Below are 19,519 nucleotides of genomic sequence, written 5' to 3' on the forward strand. Positions count from 1 at the left end.
TGGACCAAATTCAGCTCTGGAGTTTGACAACAGAACAGGGTGCCATTTAATGGATTAAACTGGTTTATACTATCCTTATTCGACTTCTCTTTTTAATATACAAATAACCCATAAAGAGTAGATATACAATGAAGCAAAACAAGAGCATCAACATTCAACACATCTCACATTCTGAAAAATGGGCAAGAATATCTCATATCATCACATAAAATAAAAAAAAATTCACATCTAATTAAAAAAAAAATTGGTAATTTGATACATTTCTGCCATTGTAAATATCCACACAGACCAACCAACAATTTGGAACAATTACACGAATCAACTTAATTATAAGCAAAAATTCACTTGAACTTCTATTCAAAAACTCCTATACTGTCGAGTGTCATGTTATATATAGTATTAGCATTCTTCTTCTTCCTTTTTTTTTTTTCCTTTTTTCTTTTTGTTGCTGCAGAAAGTTAGAACCAGTCCATTGGTCTGATATAAGCAACAATGACAGTGATGTCATCAACTTTACCTCCCATGTATTCCATTCCTGTCTCCTGGGCGGCAATTTCGAATGGACTAGAACTAAATCTGTCGATAGAATAACTGTGACTAAACCACGCTAGAGACCAAGCTAATTGTTGTGGGGTGTACTCTTCTTCCACACCATGTTTCACCAATTCTTCAATCTCACTTGTATGCACATTGTCAAACAACCCATCACTTCCAACAAAAATGACATCTCCGAGTTTTAATGAAATGGTGAGCTCCTGTGGACCAAATATTTATAATTAGTACCAAATCAAAATGTTAAAAATAAAAAGAACTATATATGTTATATATCCAACTAGTATTCTAAAGAATGTCTTCTTCAGGGGACAACAATCCCAATTTGACCCGTATTAATATTGAGCCTAAATAACAATAGATTAATAATAGCACTACCCTGCGCTGAGCTGGGGGAATCATTGTTGTTTCCCAGCTGATATGGGCAGTTAAATCTATGCTGCTGCACTGGTGATTGATATACAACTTCACCACCTCTTAGCAGCAAAAAGCCACTATCTCCAATGTTCGCAGCATGCAAGTTCTGCAATAATTAAAAACAAAGATTGCAAATTAGTTAAAAATATATCCTTTTGCCTCAAGTGAATGAAAAGAAAGCATATATATAACGAAGCAAGGAGCAAAAGGATTGATGACATACATTGCCTGTGAGGGTTATAATGCAAGCAGTGGAGGATCCTTTGAGCTCAGTGTTTAAGAACCCTTCATTCAAGACAGTCTTTGGATCAATAGGTCCTTCGATTTGATCACAAATTGCTGTCACAGTATTAGCCATTAATTGTCGCGCATAATAGCCTGCGTCCACACCCTTCTTGCTCCAACCACCAACGCCATCTGCAACTCCAATTGTTTTCTGCTCCGAACAAATGAAATGGACATCCTGCCCTGGGGCCGTCAAGTGCTTGGGTATGTAAAATGATCCAGCATCCATCTTCAGAAAAAAATAGAAAAGATTGAATTAGGAAACTTGAGACATTCAGTTGGTGTTTAAAATTAAAAAAAAAAAAAAAAAAAAGAAAAAAAAAAAAAGAAGAAGAAGGAATTCAGTTAGTGTTTTGGAAAATTAAAATGTACCAAAATATCACTGATATGTGTGTGGAAGTGTAACCCATATATATATATAATAAAGGAAAGGGTAAAGTGAAAACACAAAATTCTATTATATACAGCAGAATGTGAAAAAAAGAAAAGAAATAATAATAAATAAAAACCCTGGCAATCAAAAACCCTCTACGTGCGAATTGAGCAAATAAGGACAGAGCAATTTGATACAAATCTTCAAATTATTGGAATTTATATTCACATACCAAATAACAGTCATATTCTTTATATATTGCAGGGTTTTTTTAACACTTCCCAATAAAATAAAATACTCAAAAACAAATAATACCATGTTTGGGAGAAGGAAGAAATTAAAAGGGTTGGGGATGAGGAAAAGGAGAAGACAAATTGATGGCTGATGGAAGATTGATAGAAGGGAGAGTGAGAAAAAAAATGATTTCCAAAAGTGAATTGAATTAAGTAGGGATTTTTCTTTAGACTGTCGAATGATTTACATACTAATTAAGGATGTGTCCAAATCCAATCACCCCCAAAACCACACCGAATCATTTTAACCCTTTGTGGTTGAAGGGTTAAATAAATTTAATTGAACAAAATTGTAGATCGATAATAACAATTTTCAAGTAAATGTATACCTTTGCGAAAGGTTGTAGGGATGTAGTGTGGCGTAGTTCTCGTAGTGATGGTAAAAGTGTTTCCACAAAACCTGATCGAGTATATTGTCTGTTCTTGATTCCGACGACGAGGACGAGAGAAGACTCCGGCGCAAGAGACAATCGTATTTTCTGTTCTTTCCTAGTCCTAGGAAGAGGTTGCGTTCCGACGACGAGGAGGAAAAAAGACTACGGCACAAGACACGATGATACTTTGTGTTCTTTGTTTTAATGTTGAACTGGTTGAAATTGAATGGTACAATGGTGAGTCTGAGGAAGAGGAGGAGACAAGACTCCGGCGCGAGACAAAATGGTGACTCCGGCGAAGACAGAGAAAACGGCGAAATGACGTGTAAAGGTATATGTAATGCACTCTTGGCCCCCAAGTGAAAGGTGGTTTTTTATAAAATTGAAAATTTTTAAGTGCTAAATATATTAATTTAGAAATTTAATTTGATATTGTATTAATTTTAGCTGTTGAATTCATTAAAAATGTTTATTAAATACAAAAATTAAAATTTGAAGGCTATATATATTACATTTTTGCCTTGAATATATACATAATATTATTATAAAAGATATTATATTAAAATATAAACATATATGTAAAATAATAAATTTCTATCAAAAAAATATATCAATTTAACAATGACAAAACTGATCATAAAAATTTCAAAATTAACATATAAAATAAATAACATATGAAAATAAAATATTTATAAGAATGAGATTAAAATTTACACACAAATTAATCATTCAATTTTTATTTATATAGTAGATTTGCATCATAACAATGGTGTGAGAATTTCATTGCATGATTATTGATTATAAACTTGAGTGAATCATACCATATATATATATATTTATTTATTTATTTTGTTCAATATTATTTATATTTATATTATTTGAGAAGAAAAGTACAATAAAACCTTTGAGATATTGGACTAAATAAATAAATAAAAAATCCATCAAAGAGAATAGAAACGCAAAGTGGAAGTTTTCTTTCCACCGCTTATGCAATTTGTGTTATCAACTCTTGTTTATTTATTTTTAAGTTGTAATTGGATTTATGTAATTTTTAATTAATATTTTAATAATTTAGATATTAATTATTATTATCAAATACTAAATACAATAATTTAATGATACTCTTGCTCCTCACATTCTAAGATTAGGAGTTCGAAATCTTCTTGGGCCATCGGCTATACTCCTCACATTCTAAGATTAGGAGTTCGAAATCTTCTTGGGCCATCGGCTATAAGAATATTAAATATATATATATATATATATATATATATATATGCATAAAAATATTTATTTTGAGATTATATGAACCAATGGTGAATTATGAAACACTCTAAGAAATTTGACATCACCATCCCGAATTAAATAAATTATAACAAACTTTAAAATCTAAATTTTATTTTATTCTTATAATTCTCCTCCAATCATAACAAACTTTTCTTACCACCTAACCTTACCCATATAATTTAACATAGGCAATGTAATAGGTAAAATTCACAATTTAATAACTCGTTGGAACAAAGAAATTTATTTATTTATTTTTTTTTAAGGGCATACGTGCCTTATAAACTCTACTAATTGATTCTCTAGAGCTTTACTTCCATTTAAATTATAAGTAATTTTAGTTTATTTTCACCAATATTCAAGTTATACAATATATAATGGGGAAAAAAAATTACTTTATATACTTTGTGGACAGATTTTTATTTTTATTTTCCATCTCTCACTCTCTGCATAACTATATATTTGTGAAATTTAAATGAATAAAATAACCACAATGATAGTTTTAACTTTTAATCACATTTATCGCATGGGTCTCTTTACTAGCGCACATATGTACACATTATCAAAACTCCTTTATGCATATATGGACGAGGGTGTATTTAGAAATAACTAAACTCAGGGTTATCTTGGCGGTATTTGACGATTTGACATACGGGTCCGTGTCGAACACGGCTAATGGTCTTTTAAAATTTAAATATTTTTTTCCACACACTTTCAGGATATAATTTTTAAATTTAAAAAAAAAAAAATGAGATTCATTGCAATTTAAAATATATTATTAATTAATTAAAAATAATAATATAAAACTTTTAAAAACAAAAATAACAAAAATCTAACTCTAAGCTCCAAAATAATGATTTCATTTAGGATTGTTTGAATAAAATGAGACAAAATGTATTATTATATATAATATATATTTTAAATTTTGGACATATTCGTATTGTATCGTATTCATATCTCATGTCCATATTTATGCTTCTTAGGTGTGTGTATATATGTATGCATTCAACCATTATTTAGATAATATATTCTTATTTTTTGAGATTTATTGTATCTAGAATGTGTTGTATTCATATGTCTTATATCTATAATGTGTTGTATTCATATGTCGTATTAGTATTCATATTCGTACTTTCTAAGTGTATATATATTTATGCATTCAACCATTGTTTAAATAAGGATTGAGTTGTGATATAAAGTTCAAAAATTACCACATTCATTACCTGAGCCAGGAATCTGGACGACAACATCTATCATTTATATAATAATAATAGGGTAAATTGCACTGACATCTCCTGAGGTTTCGGTCAATATCACTCAGATGTTGGTCAATAGATTTTTTTGGCAATGACACCACTTCAGGTTTCACAAATTTTCATTGACACCCCCTCTCAATTGAAATGTCATAAATGCCCCTGAACTTGTAATTCAAAAAAAAAAAAAAACAAAAAAAAAAAAAATCAACCCTATGAAATGACCAAACTAGCCATCCCTTAAAACTCTATAATACATTTAACCTAAAATGAGCTAACCCTAATTACAAACAACCATAAAACAATAGCCACAACCCCCACCACCACCACCACAACCACCATCTGTGATACCCCTCGATTCTAGAGCCACGGGTGATCAAGTCCGAGCACAGATCCGAGGGATACCAAACAATCAATATGTAAACAAGCAGGAATAAAACTGAAATAAGAATAAATTAATAATACGCTGAAAGAAAACTAAATAAGAATCCTCAAACTTGAAATAATAAATCAATATAATTTAAAACCGTACAACTCGGGAATCCACCTAATGGACCCCTAATCCCAAATCCTTGAAAAAAAATACAGTATTAAAATCCAAAATCAAAATAGAAAGGAAATCCTATGTAACCGAAAGAGTGAGTGTCTGTATCTGCATCAACACGATCAATCTCTAAGCCTGGTACTGGCGAATACCTGAAAAAATATGAGTGGGTCAGGCCCACATGCAAGTTCCAATCCACTACTATCCGTACATAAACCCGATACGCAGATACATCCTAGATAGCTCGGCAATATCTACAATAGTCCATATATATATATACACACACTATAGGATGCTCACTAGCCTATAACATAGTTCAACCTGAGTAGAAGGTGACATATAAAACACGCTTTTCAACGGCCAAGTACCTAGACCTACCATGGAACATTAGCTATATCTAGCTACCCAACCTATGCAATATACGCACCCTAACCGTAATCAGGAGACTCAAGCTCGTATCACGGTACCATAAATATATATATAAATTCCTTCCTAGTGCAGAAAGATAAAACAAATATCCGTTATGTCGTTCAACTGTTTTAGTTGACAGGACATGTATCCATGTAGGAGTTAACTATTTTAGTTAATCCATTCCGTATGTAAGAAGGGGTAGGACTTAACTTTTTGATCTAATCCATCCCTGATATGTCACCGTCCCATACCGGTACATATAATGCAAATGATCCACCAGTGATGCACATTCATTATAACATCAAGTATATCCATGAACCAGCATAATAGAAAATAGGTATTATTAAGATCCTATTATGCATCCAGTATATGATTATAATCATAAAACTCCTGTTAAATTGTTATAGTACTGTTAAACAATTTAAATTATCCACATCCATCCAATTGACAAAACAGAAACTAAATCAGTTCATCAATTAACAACCATAGCAGAGTATAATGATTTAACCATAAATCCTTCATTTAAATTGTTAAAGTAATGATAACCAACTTAAATTATCCAATTCCATACAATTGATCGAACATAAATTTTAACAGTTCATCAATTAACATCCATAGCACAATATAATGACAAATAGAGTTATAACTGTGCACATTATACTAGACTGCCAAAAATACCTCCATACTAGTCCAGTTCGTTTGCTAAAACACAACTAGTAATCACAACATACATCATCCTTGACAGCATGCCAAGTAATGCTTAAATTACATGATGTCCCTTTAATCCTCACTATAGATCCTGTGTCTGATATAACGACACTCAGAAATCTACCCGGAGTACATCTTATGAAACCCCAAAAGTATTCCCATACAAGTCCATTTAGTTCGCTAAAATAAAGCTAGCAACTAAAACTCCTACAACTCATGTCGGCATGTAACCTATCAATTAAAATTACATGACGACCCTAACCATAGCATAAACAACCCTCTTGGAACTGAAACATGTCATTTATATTATTGGTATAAATTCCTAACACTTACCTTTATAGCAGTTCATTTAATTTGCTAGCCAACCAACGATTCCAGTTCTCCTTCCTTCTTGACAGTATTGAACATTCTTATTTTAAAATTTATGTTGTCCATTCCCATGACCTGAATCAATACATCTTAGGTTTTAAACATGCTCTGTACACCATTTAAGAACCCCCATGAAGCTCCAAAATTACCTTTTTGCCCCTGAAGTATCAAAAATTACCAGAAATACCCCCGGAGGGGTTTCTGTTCAAAGGAGCCGGCTCCCCCCCATGGAAGCCGGCTCTTCATCTTCCAGAGCCGGCTCTCCCTGGAGAGCAGGCTCTACCTTCTTGGGAGCCGGCTCCCTCATTTAGGGAGCCGGCTCTCTTCCCCTGAGAGCCGTCTCTGCTCTATTACTTCGTCTCTGGTTCGTCTGGTTGCCGTCTGTGCTTCTGGCGAAGTCCAGTGTTCTATTCCATACCTTTTTAAGATTATTAAGGTTCCATTAATACTCTTAAACCCCTAGGGACTCCTCCTATCCCAATGTGAACCAATTGACAAACAAAACTTAAACTACACACACAATTTATGCAAGAATAAGTTTAAACTTTAAAACGCAGAACAGATTTCAGAAAACATCAAGCATGAATAAAGTCTGTTTTTAAAAGTTTAATTAAGTTCCTAGAGTCTATATAAGATGCACAGAACACAAGTTTACAGGAGAGGAATAGACTGAAACTTACCTTAAGATTCCGATTTGAAACCTTCACCGCCGTCTCTAAGTTTCAGAATTTCCAAGACTGCATTCCACCTCTGACCACCATTCCAGTCCTCTGTTGTTTCTTAATTCCATCTAGAAACAACCCCTTTGTTCTTCCCCTATTCTTCCCCCTTTAGCCTCACAGCTTCTCCCTCAAATCTCTCTCTGTTCTTCTCTTCTCTAGTTACGGGGAAAAGGGTTTTTCAACCCTTGCAGACATACAACATATATATATATATATATATATATATATATATATATCTGCCCTATCAACCCTAATCCTAATCCGAGCCTAACCATATGTCGGCTAATTAATCCCTATAGAAGAAAAACCCTAATCCTACGACCATACAAAAAGAATCCATACCAACTAAGTCATTTTAAAACACACGTCATTAATCCAAGTAAATCACAATTATTTTAAATAATTAAAGTAAATCACAATTACACAGCTAAAAATACAACCAACATACAATTACAGTTAAATAACTTATTTAAAGAAAAACCAATAAAATAATAATAATAATAATAATAATAATTTAAATAACCACTTTCAAACAAATAATAAATAAAACAAAACACCTAAATCACATAATTAAATCAATTAAACAAAATTAAATCCCCATTTTACCCTTTTAAAAACTTGGGGTATTACACTATCACCACCACAACCCACCACCACAACAACCTCACCATCACCACCACCCCTTCCCATCGTCACCACAACCCCCACCATCGCCACCATAACCGAATGCCACCACAATCCACTGCCGCCACAACCAATGCTACCCTCAGACCCACTACCTGACCCCCTCTTCTGCGTGACTCACCAAGCTAACCCACTATAACCACTGGTCCACCTCCAACTGGTTGTTTTCCACCCACCACCTTTCCACCGCTGCCGCAGTATGGGGAAAAAAACCAGTCTCAGAACTCTCGAAAGTTTAAATCGGAGATGAAAAAAATAAGATCAAGAAAAAAGATGGCAAATAGCTGGAACCACCAACATCGCCGCCGTCTGGAGGTCGCTGTCGTAGTAGAAGCGATTGTTGGAACAGGTGCAGTTGGTGTGGGCACAGATGCAGCCCGACCTGTGTTGGGATGGAGTCGTGGGTTAGTTTATGAAGAGGGAAGCCACAGCGCTAAAGGGTGGGGTAGTCAACGTTGGTTGGATAGCGGGCCAGACGTCATAGCAGTTATTGTTATTGCTAGGAGATCAGACGAGTAGTGCGAGCGGAATGAGTAAAAAACGATGAAGGTTGAGATTGAAATAAAAATTTAGAATCTTGTTCACAAAGTTGAAAGATCAATCATGTTGTTTTGCTTGTTTCCAAATTTTGTAGGAAGTTTTTAATCTATTAATGGTGAATTTAAGTGATAGTTTAGTAAAGGATGAGGTTGAGGCTCAAACTGATGGTAGGACTTTTCATGGGTAAGAAGGAATAGAGAGAGGAAAGAAAAGGGGTGTTGGCTGTGGGTGTGGTGGTGGCAAGTGTGGGTATTAACTTGAGATGGCGAGGCTATTTTGGTCCTATAAATTTAGGTATAAATGGTTATATTGGTAAATTTAATGATTATTGACAAGTCAAAGGTTAAATGGTCATTTTGCGTGTGGAGGGGGTGTCAATGATTTTTTTTGAAATCTCAAGGGGTGTCATTATCCAGAAATCCGTTAACCATATATGAGTGGCATTAACTGAAACATCAGGGGGTGTCAGTGCAATTTACACATAATAATAAATATAATAATTATTATTATTGAATGTGTTGGGCTCTGCGCTATTTATTTTCGTAATAGAATTATGGCAAAAGTGCAAAAAAAAACCCTAAATTATCATCAAAAGTGAAAAATACCCTTGAACTGCAACGGCCTTGGATTTACAAACCCAGTGCATCTTGTGGTGACCCGAAAGTTGATCTGACAACGGATCCGAAATGGGAAGCGAAGGATAACATCAAGGTCTCTAGAGATGTACGTCATCCCCAAGACACCAATGTGACCTCCCATGAGTCACGAAAACCAAAAGGGAAACAAATGCAGAAGCGACATTTTAAAAATGAAATGTTTAACCCTATGGGCAAAATGATCATTTTAAAATAGATATGGGTGCTACCGAGCACACCATTAGAAAGACAACGAAAAATTAATAAGATTGGACTCGAGAATCTTTTGATTTGTAGTCCAGATGACAAAGATATGAAAAAAGAACAAAGCGGCACCCTTCGATCAAAAGACACCATGACCCTATCTCACTAAAACTATCATAACTCTCACTGTAATTTGAATCTAAGAATAGCATTGGTACCATTAGAAAGTTGACTCAAAATTATTGTATTTAGACTTAACAATCACCCCATTTGGATTAAAAATGAAAGAGATATTGTTGTTTGAAGTCAAAGCAACAAAACTGTCCCAAAACTAATAAGAAGTGATCCTAAGGTATTTTGGTCGTTACATGAACTATCTGGGATCACAAATCGAACCCTCATCTATACTAATGTTATAAAAAGGACCTTCCCGATCACCGAACCACATTTTTTGGCCCCCATATGGTCAAAATTACCAAAATACCCCTACTTATTAATTTATATAAAAATTGTAAAATATCGTAAATATACAATACCCATAATACCCTTCATGGGCCATTTTGCAACTAACCAATAGTTCAGGGAGTTTTTTTTAATAATTTTGCCTAATAATAATAATAATAATAGTAAAATAACAAAAATAAATTGCTTAATTGCAAGATATGTAAATCAATTTTAGCCCCTCATCTATACTAATGTTATAAAAAGGACCTTCCCGATCACCGAACCACATTTTTTGGCCCCCATATGGTCAAAATTACCAAAATACCCCTACTTATTAATTTATATAAAAATTGTAAAATATCATAAATATACAGTACCCATAATACCCTTCATGGGCCATTTTGCAACTAACCAATAGTTCAGGGAGTTTTTTTTAATAATTTTGCCTAATAATAATAATAATAATAGTAAAATAACAAAAATAAATTGCTTAATTGCAAGATATGTAAATCAATTTTAGCCCCTGCAAATTAACAATAAGAATAATAATAAATAATAATAATAATAACAATAATAATAATAATAATAATAATAATAGCAGTAGTGGTAGTAGTAATGATTTAAATTTTGTACTTATATTTATTTTATGTAATTATCAATTATCAATTGCTCATATGTGAGACATATTTTATTAGGATTGACAAGTTATAAAAGAAATTATAGGACCCCTCTAGGGGCATAGAGGCGTTGACAGAGATTCGGGAGGTAAGTATATCAGGTATCGCTTTCAAACCGCACTCCTGACTTGAATAGTGTTTGTATTGTGGGACCGATACCCATGATATAAAAAAATATATAAAAAAATTATAAGACACTACTATTTTATAATTTAAAAAATAAAACAAAAAAAATAAAAATAAACAAAGGTTTTTTTTTTTTTTTTTCTTAATTATTTGGAGTGGTCAGATATTACTCTATTAGTCTATCTAAGACTATAATCTCAATCCACGTACTATTATATATATTTTTACAAACATTAATATTTATTATTATTACCTTTTAAAATTAAAAGAAAAACTTACTCATTATTATTATTTACAATATGCTTCTAATGAAATTCGAATCTCCTTCTTTCTTTTAAAAGGAATATTAAGTTAGAGGATTTTAGTAAACAATAACATTAACATATAATAAGAAAAGAAACACTCATTCTTTTTTTAAAAATATATATATATAGTTTCATTTCACCGACCTTCCTTGTGAAATACGCGTATCCCGCACCCAAACAACACTATGAACACGTTGAAATCTTTGCCGTCTATGAAATCAAAATTTTCCAATCCGTTGATCGTTGTGAAAACCTCTGTGGCCCCACCGGTTAAATTCAACACGCTGTACGCGCCTACCCACGACCGGCTGCTGACCAGTTAAAGCCCGTTGACGACCGGCTATTGCCCGTCATAGGACAACCAATGGCATAAGTCGGTGTTTCCGAACCTCAACTCCGAAGCTTTAAGGCTCGGACCATCCGGCCTATAAATACTGATTTCCCACACGCTAATCATACGTTGCTCTTGCTGATTGGTTCGGAAAGAAAGTTTTGGTTCGACGATTGGATATTTTGTTCTTCATTTCAGAGTATTGTAAGTTCAATTTCCAACAGATTTGATCGTAACCATTTCTGATTTTGTTCGTGTTTTTGATTCACTGATCTGATGTTTTTTGAACATGTTTTGATTGTATGGACTGGTTTTAGGGTTTTGAGAACCTGTGCAGTAAATAGTGAATTGTTATGCTCTATTGATTTTGTTTTAGTAACTGTCTGAGATATGGTCATGATGGTGATGATAGTAGTTTCTGATGAACTAATTATGGTTTACATTTTTGAACTTCTTTTTTTTTTTTTTGAAAAAATACTTGAATTTATGTATTACTATTTAAATCTCGATGGTTTTGCGAGGGAAGATTATCGATTTGTTTTGTTTAGATGAACTTAGTTGTATGGGATTAATTTTGTTTTACTTTTTACTCATCTGGTTAGTCAACTGTTCTGTTTCTGAGCGATCTTTCTGATGCAAGGTTTTTAATTTTATGATCTTAAGCTTGATCTGTGCACAAATTGAATTTTAGAGCAATTTTTGGTGTTCATGACGAGTTATGTGTAGATCTTGGAATTTTCTTCTTCTTGGTCTTTGGGCATGAGTTAAGAGGGTTGAATTCGTCCTTTAATATGTTTTATATTGACCAGTGTGTCCTGATCAATCTGGAGGTTATCCTTCATATCTGATCCGTGGTTCTCTTTTATCATTTAACTTTGTTTTGTGGAAAAAGTATTTGATGTCTAGGGGTTGACTAAATTGGTTGAAATTTGCTTTTTATTTTTAGGGAAAGGGATGGTCCTTTTACAATTTTGAAAATTTCCTTTGGGTCTCTACTCCTCCCCACCTTAAAAGAAATTTTCTCCCCGTAATTTAAATATATCTATATGGCAAACAGATACCTGGAACGGAATTCTTGTTCACAGTCCCATGTAGCCTCCTCACCCCATGTTGTCTCCCTTGGTTTAACAAAATATAATAAATTCAATCACATATTGATTATAATAGAAGTTGCAAACTGTAATAAACAACAACTTAATTAAAATAGACTTATCTTGGTTTATATATGGAGGCTGCCAATGAAATGCTTCTCTGGTTTTCTTTGCTATGATTAGACCTGTCAATGGATCGGATTCGGATCAGATCGATCAAATCCATATCCTATTTGTTAAGCAAACGGATTATCGGATTCGGATCACTAATGGATTCTCGGATTCTCGGACTGAATGTCCCAATCCAAATCCTATTTAGCTCGGACTCGGATCCGGATCGAATCAGATTCGAAATCGGATTAAATTAATATTTACTAATATATATAATTATAAAGAGTATGATTTTATTAGTATGTATATTTATTAGCATATGGATGGGAACACCACAATATTTTTATATAACATTGTTATTATTTTGGATTTTTGGGTTGCCTCTAGTACAATTTTAATACAATTCTAATAGGAGTATTGATATATGTGTGTAAAATTATTGATAAATAATTATATATATATATATAATTATTTATATATATAATTTCAATCGGATCGGATCGGATCAGCATAATCCCTATCCGATTTGTTAAGTTAACGGATTATCGGATTCGGATCGTAACCGGGTTATTGGATTTTTGTTCAATCCATATCCAACTAATCGGATCCGGATCCGGATCCGGATCCGCTCCATTGACAGGTCTAGCTATGATGAATTTTAGATCTCTTAGACTTAAGTCCATCCGAAAGGGCCTTTTGATATATACAGATATATACAGAGTGTTATTTATTTCTCTTTGATGTTGAGTCGGGTGGGATGCTGAAAGTTTTTTAGATTCACATAATTCTCAAACTTAGCTGAAATATGTGTTTTATTTATTTCTCTTTGAATGCTATTCAGGTTTTTTGGACCAAAAGGGAGTGGATTGAACGTGATTAGAAGAAGGTGGAATGGCATTAGTTTCTGGACGAAAATCTACACTGAATCCTAACGCCCCTCTTTTTATTCCCGCTGCTGTTCGGCAGGTGGAGGATTTCTCACCGGAATGGTGGGAACTGGTTACCACCTCAACATGGTTCCATGATTACTGGCTCTGCCAGAATCAGGGAGAGGATGGTTTTTATGGCAACGGTGATGATGATTTTGATGGCAGCAATGTTGCTGACCTGCTGCCAGATACAATTGATTTTGGTGTTGATGATGATTTCTCAAGTATGGATGCTCAGTTTGAAGAATTCATCCAACCTTTAGAAGCTGGAGAAGCAAACAAATTATCTTTCTCTGCTGTAAAAGGAATGCCTGAAAATGGTATGGTAAACTCATCCCCTCTCTGTCTCTCTAGAATGTCAGATCAAATTGTTGCAGAATCAGATTACAATATGACCATACCTTTTTGTATTTCTTAGCAATTATGATTAGCATTTGCAATCTTTGTCCTACTTATCAATTGATTTAATTGGATTTTATTGCACTTGCTGAAGTTGGTGCCATAAAAGGGTCTCATGAGTGAATTCTGAAACAAATTTCTAAGAGTGAATTGATTACTACCATAATATATACCTTGTGTTTGAGAGCCAAAGGAAAGAAGTACCTTGTTTAGGATATTGACTCTCAGATGCGAGAAACTGATTTCTGTAGCTAATGTAATGGTCTCCCAGTATGTATTACTATGACAATGATAGCTGGTTTTTGCATGTCGGCAATGGAGAATTAGTGTCCTTAATATTGTGGAAATTGATGTGGAGTGTTACAATTTACTTAACTGTGTTTTTTCTCAGGGGTAACAGGTTTGAACATTGATGCCGAGGGACTGATGAAGACTTTGAGCTTGTCAAAATCTGGGAAGGAAAGAGTTCCCAGGTCTCTGGTTGCACCGGCAAAGCACTGGGAGAAGGCAGCCAAGTGCATGAGCCCAAAATGCAGCCCGCGGCGCATCCAGCAGCCCCGCTGAATGTCAGCTTGCAAGTGCGCTCACTAGTTCAGTTTCAGTTTATCAACCGAGTCTTTGTTTCCTGTAACGTATGTATAGAGAGCAAGGTTGCAAGTCTTGTATATAGCCTTGTTCAAATTCTGATTTCTTCTGCTTCAGTTTAGCCAGAAAGAACTTCTGAAAAATGTTAAAAAACATAATTAACGAATTTTCTTTTTAGTGGTCAAGAGAGAACTTCCTTTCTTCTTATCTATGTTGTGGTCAAGTATCAATCAGATGACCAATTTTATTAATAGATGATACGAATATGGTTCCACAAACCAAAAAGCATGTACTAGAAAAAGGACTCTTTCGTATGTGGTAAAAACGTTACCAACAAAAAAACATGGTTACTCTGTATTTGGGATCTATAACCCAAAACAATTATCTACTTAAGTACTCTGGATAGCAGGAGACTCTATTTAAAATATAGACAAACTGGGCACATGAAGCATCATTGAGAAAAATTAGATTTAGGCATTACTGTGCCTGTTATATGTATATTTTTTATCCCGTAAAATTTTGCAATTTCTTTAGAATTGCGTATGTTTGGGAATGTGATCCAAATGAAATATTTGGTTACAAAAAATGAAAATTTATTTATACAATTAAGATATAATTTTATTTAATAAAAATATTACTATTAAATCTTAATTTTCTCTATAAAAACCAAATAAATCCTATAATATTACATAATATTAACAATAAGTTATACTTTTGAAATATTTTTTCCATTTTAGTTCTAAATAACTCAACATTTCACTTATATCCTTTATATAGTGGCAGACAAGTGTAATTTAAAATTAAATTTTTTAGAGATAAAATAGGAGGAGGAGAGAAACCCTAGAATAAATTAAGAAAGAAACAAAAAAAGCTAGTAGAGATAACAATGCTGTGATTGATATATATATTAGTGCCGTAATTAGACCGGTCAATAGATTGAATATTGATCTAAATTCAATTCGATATTCCGGATATGGATTGAAAATTACAAATAGTTATATTGATTCATTAGAAATTGGACAGGCAAGGAAATTTCTTGTTGAGTTACTTGCTTAAAAACTAATAAATCTAACTATCCTAATAAATTAAGAGATAAAATAGGAGGAGGAGAGAAACCCTAGAATAAATTAAGAAAGAAACAAAAAAAGCTAGTAGAGATAACAATGTTGTGATATACACACACACACACACATATTTGATTGATTAATAGTGTCGTAATTAGACCGGTCAATAATTGAATTTTGATCTGAATTCGATTCGGTAATCCAGATATGGATTGAAAATTACAAATAGTTATATTGATTCATTAGAAATTGGACAAGTAAGGAAATTTCTTTTCTTGTTGAGTTACTTACTTGCTTAAAAACTAATAAATCTAACTATCCGAATTTAATAATCCGTTAGCTAAACAAATCGGATATGAATTATGGTCGATCCGATTCCATAATAATCCGATCCGCAATAATATTATGTAATATATTAAACATATATAATCTAATTTTATAATATATAATATTTATATATTTTCAAAATATTTCATTATTTTCTCTTCTCTTTATTTTTTCTTATTCCCAAATTATATTTTTTAACAAAAAATAAAATATTTAATTTTCTTTTTCATATATTTTTTTAATCTTTTTAATTATTTTTCTTCTCTTTTGACATTTTTTTCAAAAAACTAAAAAATTGTACACACACTCCCTTATCGGATCGGATCCGATATCTGTTTATTAATAAAATCAGATATGGATTGATTCATAAAATATCTGTCCAATTATTGGATCGGATCGAGAGCATAGCCTTTTCGAATTCAGATCGGATCAATACTGATCCGGTTCGAATCCGACTCGTTTACGGGTCTAACCAATAGTACGGGTCTAACGGTAATATCTTGTGAATCTATAATTTACATTATATGACTCCCAAATTAAGATTATTTTTGCGATATAGTGAGATTAGGTTGTGTATATATATATATATAAATAGGCGAGGATCAGTTATGTAAGTGTCAATTGACATTGTGAACCACATACTGTGGTGTAAAAATACTCCTAAAATCTATTTAGAATTTTTGGTTAGTGTGTACGAATGCATTGTTGTAGAGAATTTGAAACTTCATGGGAAACAATTAAGTTCATGAGCCCATAAAATATTACATGGAGCACTTTGACTTTTAGATGTTTGATATGTTACAAAGATTTTTGTTTTTTCGGTCAGTTTGATAGTATGAGACAGTTGAGAAAAGGAAATTGGATGATTTAGGGGCAAAAAGAAAGAAGGTAAGAGAAAGTGATTTAGGGGCTATTGAATTTTTCATTTTCAAAATACTCTATTTTCAAAAAGAATAATTTTCTTTTTAAATTGTTTCAATAAAAATAAATAATAATATTTTATTGATTTTTATGTAGTAAAAATAATTGTGGTAAAATCTAGAAAGGAATTTTGAGATTAAACTTTAATTAAATTAATTATAATAGTATGAATTTATAATATAATAATTATCAACAAAGGGCGGTGGTAGTAGTGTCTATTCCTATTATAATTCTACATAGCTAATTAGAGTTGGAATTTGTAAGAGAGTGAGTTTGGTCTATAAATTGTTGGCATCTATTATGAAGCTGCATGTTGTATTATTGCACAAGTGTGTTCATATTTGTACGATGCGTGGCATCTCATAATTAAGCAAACGCAGCATAAAATTACAACACCTGTCTAACACCATTTATATTATATATATATATATATATATCTATATATATATAAAGCAGCAACTACCGTCTGTACAATTAAACCATCTCAAGTAAATTGGTAGTTAGAATGTCTCGTCGGAGGCCATCTAATTGCCCACTTTCATGGGAAGTAGTATTTCTTGTTGCTGACCACCTTGACCCAAAAACCCTAGCCATGGCTTCATGTGTTTGCAAGTCGTGGTCCATTACCATGTCTTCAGAATACCTTTGGAAACAAATATGCACCACCCATTTCCCCTCCATCTCCAACCTCCGAGCAGTAGACCCCGCCGTGCCCTACCGCCGCCTCTACGCTATCGGCTACGAATCCGTCAAACGCAGGCTCCGGGAGCCTCTAAAGCCCCGCCTTTCCCTCGCCGACATCATATTCACCATCGACATAGTCCACCTCGGCACTTCTCGAGTTGTCACCATTGTCAAGCCCGGTGGCGAACTCGATATCGTTCCGTACGGATTGTTTAGGTTTTATATTGAGCTTGAGGATGATGATGATGATCATATGGTGGTGTTTGATGCGTTAGAGGATGACCTGAAGTTCACATGGAATGTGGTTTTGGGAGGATTTAAAGGAGTATTTACGGTGATGGACGTGTGTAAGGGGAAGGGATGCTTTAAGGGGACGGAAGGGTGGTTCTTGGTGGACGTTCCGTCATGTTTTTCTGGTGTGACCACACATACTGAGTTTAAGGCAGAAATTAAATTAGGGTTAAGAAGTAGTAATTGGGGTCATGAAAAGATGGTGATAGAGAAGTTGAGTGTGGGTGCTTTGAGTGTCATGGGTTGGAGATATGCAAGCATGGATGATGTTCTTAGATACTTGCAACATTTTCTTTTTTGCTTACCGTATATAACAGTGTGGAAACCAAGTAGTGTAGTAACTTTATTTTGTTTTAAATACTGTAATTTTAATTTGTCCCTCGTGTTTATATGCCCTCTCCCTTTTATTTTATTTTTATTTTATCTTGTGCAAGAAACTTACACAACTAATTAATTTATTCAAGAGAGATATCACAAGTCCTTGGTAAAATAGATATCGTTATGCAAGTTTGGTACCAAAATTAAAATTGAATTTCCATTCTAATTTAGTGCACCATAAAAAAATTTGGGTTAGGTTTTGTTAGCCCTGTAAAGGGTAATGTAGGTGGATTTTGTTTCTTTATTTTGCTAATGGTTAATGACTCAGTTTTTAATTGTGTACATTTAGTTGTATTTACGTCCTCACATTCATATTTATTTAAGAACATATATCCTCACTTAATACATCCTTACTTGTGAGTATTTAATACATTAATAAACATCCTTACTTGTAAATATTTATTGTATTATTAATAAGATCAAGTGCAGAAGATATATTTAAAGTATGCTTACAGGGCATATCACATTGTACAAAAAACACCTCTAAAGTTTTAATTTGGTTCAAATAGGTTTTCTCACAAATTTAAACCGAAAATGACACTATTGGAGGACGCCTCTCACTTGCAAAAAATACCCTTAAAGTTTTAATTTGATACAAATAGATCCCTCTGACAAATTTAAACTCTAAGTTGACTAAATTACCCCTACGGACCATTTTATAAAATATATAAAAATAAATAAAATAACCGAAAATGACCCTATTAGAGAACGCGGACAATGGACAAGTAAAGATAAAAATAGAAAATAAAATTATAAAAGAAAAGTAAAGATAAAAATAAAAAATAAAAAAAGAAAATAAAGTGCCATCTAAAGAAAACAAATATGCTCCAAACTTTGAAAATCGGTGCACTGTGATATTGAGAATATATATATATATATATTTTAACAGTATTGGTAAGAAACAAAAAAAAATAATAATAATAATAATTAGAGATACATGGAGAAAAAAATTTCAAAAAAAAAATAAATTTATGAGATTATTAGCATATATATACCCCATTGGATATTTTCAGAAGAGTAAAAAGGTAAAACGGGTATTACAAAACTAATTTTTGTCAAATGGGTATTACAACACTAATTTATGTCAGATTTTTTATTGTGGGGTATTTTTTACACAATGTAAAAAGATTAAGGGTGTTTTTACACACTTTTTCAAATAGGGATAAAAATACTATCCAAAATATATTTTGAGAGTTTTTTATTTTTGCACT

The 19,519-nt window shown here is 32.8% G+C and overlaps 3 protein-coding genes across 4 annotated transcripts; 2 read left to right on the forward strand and 1 right to left on the reverse strand.

Moving 5' to 3' along the window:
* Position 1: 1 nt before the first annotated feature.
* On the reverse strand, positions 2 to 1,825 carry LOC132291146 (probable protein phosphatase 2C 55). 2 transcript variants are annotated; one of them, XM_059790254.1, is made up of 3 exons: positions 1,193 to 1,825; positions 931 to 1,075; positions 6 to 755 (listed from the first exon to the last, which is right to left on the reverse strand). In XM_059790254.1, the coding sequence occupies exons 1-3, from the start codon at positions 1,481 to 1,483 to the stop codon at positions 706 to 708; spliced, it is 486 nt and encodes a 161-aa protein (XP_059646237.1). In that variant the 5' UTR covers positions 1,484 to 1,825; the 3' UTR covers positions 6 to 705. The 2 variants fall into 2 exon arrangements, with proteins under 2 accessions (XP_059646235.1, XP_059646237.1); XM_059790252.1 differs by having other exon boundaries at positions 2 to 1,075.
* A 9,770-nt stretch (positions 1,826 to 11,595) lies between these two features.
* Positions 11,596 to 14,850, forward strand: LOC132291169 (protein EARLY RESPONSIVE TO DEHYDRATION 15-like). The gene is made up of 3 exons (XM_059790256.1): positions 11,596 to 11,732; positions 13,572 to 13,979; positions 14,450 to 14,850. Exons 2-3 carry the CDS (start codon positions 13,622 to 13,624, stop codon positions 14,620 to 14,622), a joined length of 531 nt encoding a protein of 176 aa, XP_059646239.1. The 5' UTR covers positions 11,596 to 11,732; positions 13,572 to 13,621; the 3' UTR covers positions 14,623 to 14,850.
* Positions 14,851 to 17,460: 2,610 nt separating this feature from the next.
* Positions 17,461 to 18,384, forward strand: LOC132288816 (probable F-box protein At5g04010). Its single transcript, XM_059789888.1, has one exon. It carries the CDS (start codon positions 17,461 to 17,463, stop codon positions 18,382 to 18,384), a length of 924 nt encoding a protein of 307 aa, XP_059645871.1.
* The last annotated feature ends 1,135 nt before the right edge of the window (positions 18,385 to 19,519 follow it).

Source organism: Cornus florida, unplaced genomic scaffold (assembly GCF_030987335.1).
Source record: "Cornus florida cultivar Cherokee Brave unplaced genomic scaffold, ASM3098733v1 CherokeeBrave_3.0.0_Hap2_Chr02, whole genome shotgun sequence".
In the NCBI taxonomy this organism is placed as follows: domain Eukaryota; kingdom Viridiplantae; phylum Streptophyta; class Magnoliopsida; order Cornales; family Cornaceae; genus Cornus; species Cornus florida.

What these genes read in the sequence shown, in the direction of transcription:
- LOC132288816 (XM_059789888.1), top strand. Translation starts at nt 17,461, where the DNA reads ATGTCTCGTCGGAGGCCATCTAATTGCCCACTTTCATGGGAAGTAGTA.
- LOC132291169 (XM_059790256.1), top strand. Translation starts at nt 13,622, where the DNA reads ATGGCATTAGTTTCTGGACGAAAATCTACACTGAATCCTAACGCCCCT. An exon ending in AAAAGGAATGCCTGAAAATG is followed by an intron (nt 13,980 to 14,449) that starts GTATGGTAAACT and finishes GTTTTTTCTCAG; the next exon opens with GGGTAACAGGTTTGAACATT.
- LOC132291146 (XM_059790252.1), bottom strand. Translation starts at nt 1,483, where the DNA reads ATGGATGCTGGATCATTTTACATACCCAAGCACTTGACGGCCCCAGGG. An exon ending in TTATAACCCTCACAGGCAAT is followed by an intron (nt 1,076 to 1,192) that starts GTATGTCATCAA and finishes TAATTATTGCAG; the next exon opens with AACTTGCATGCTGCGAACAT.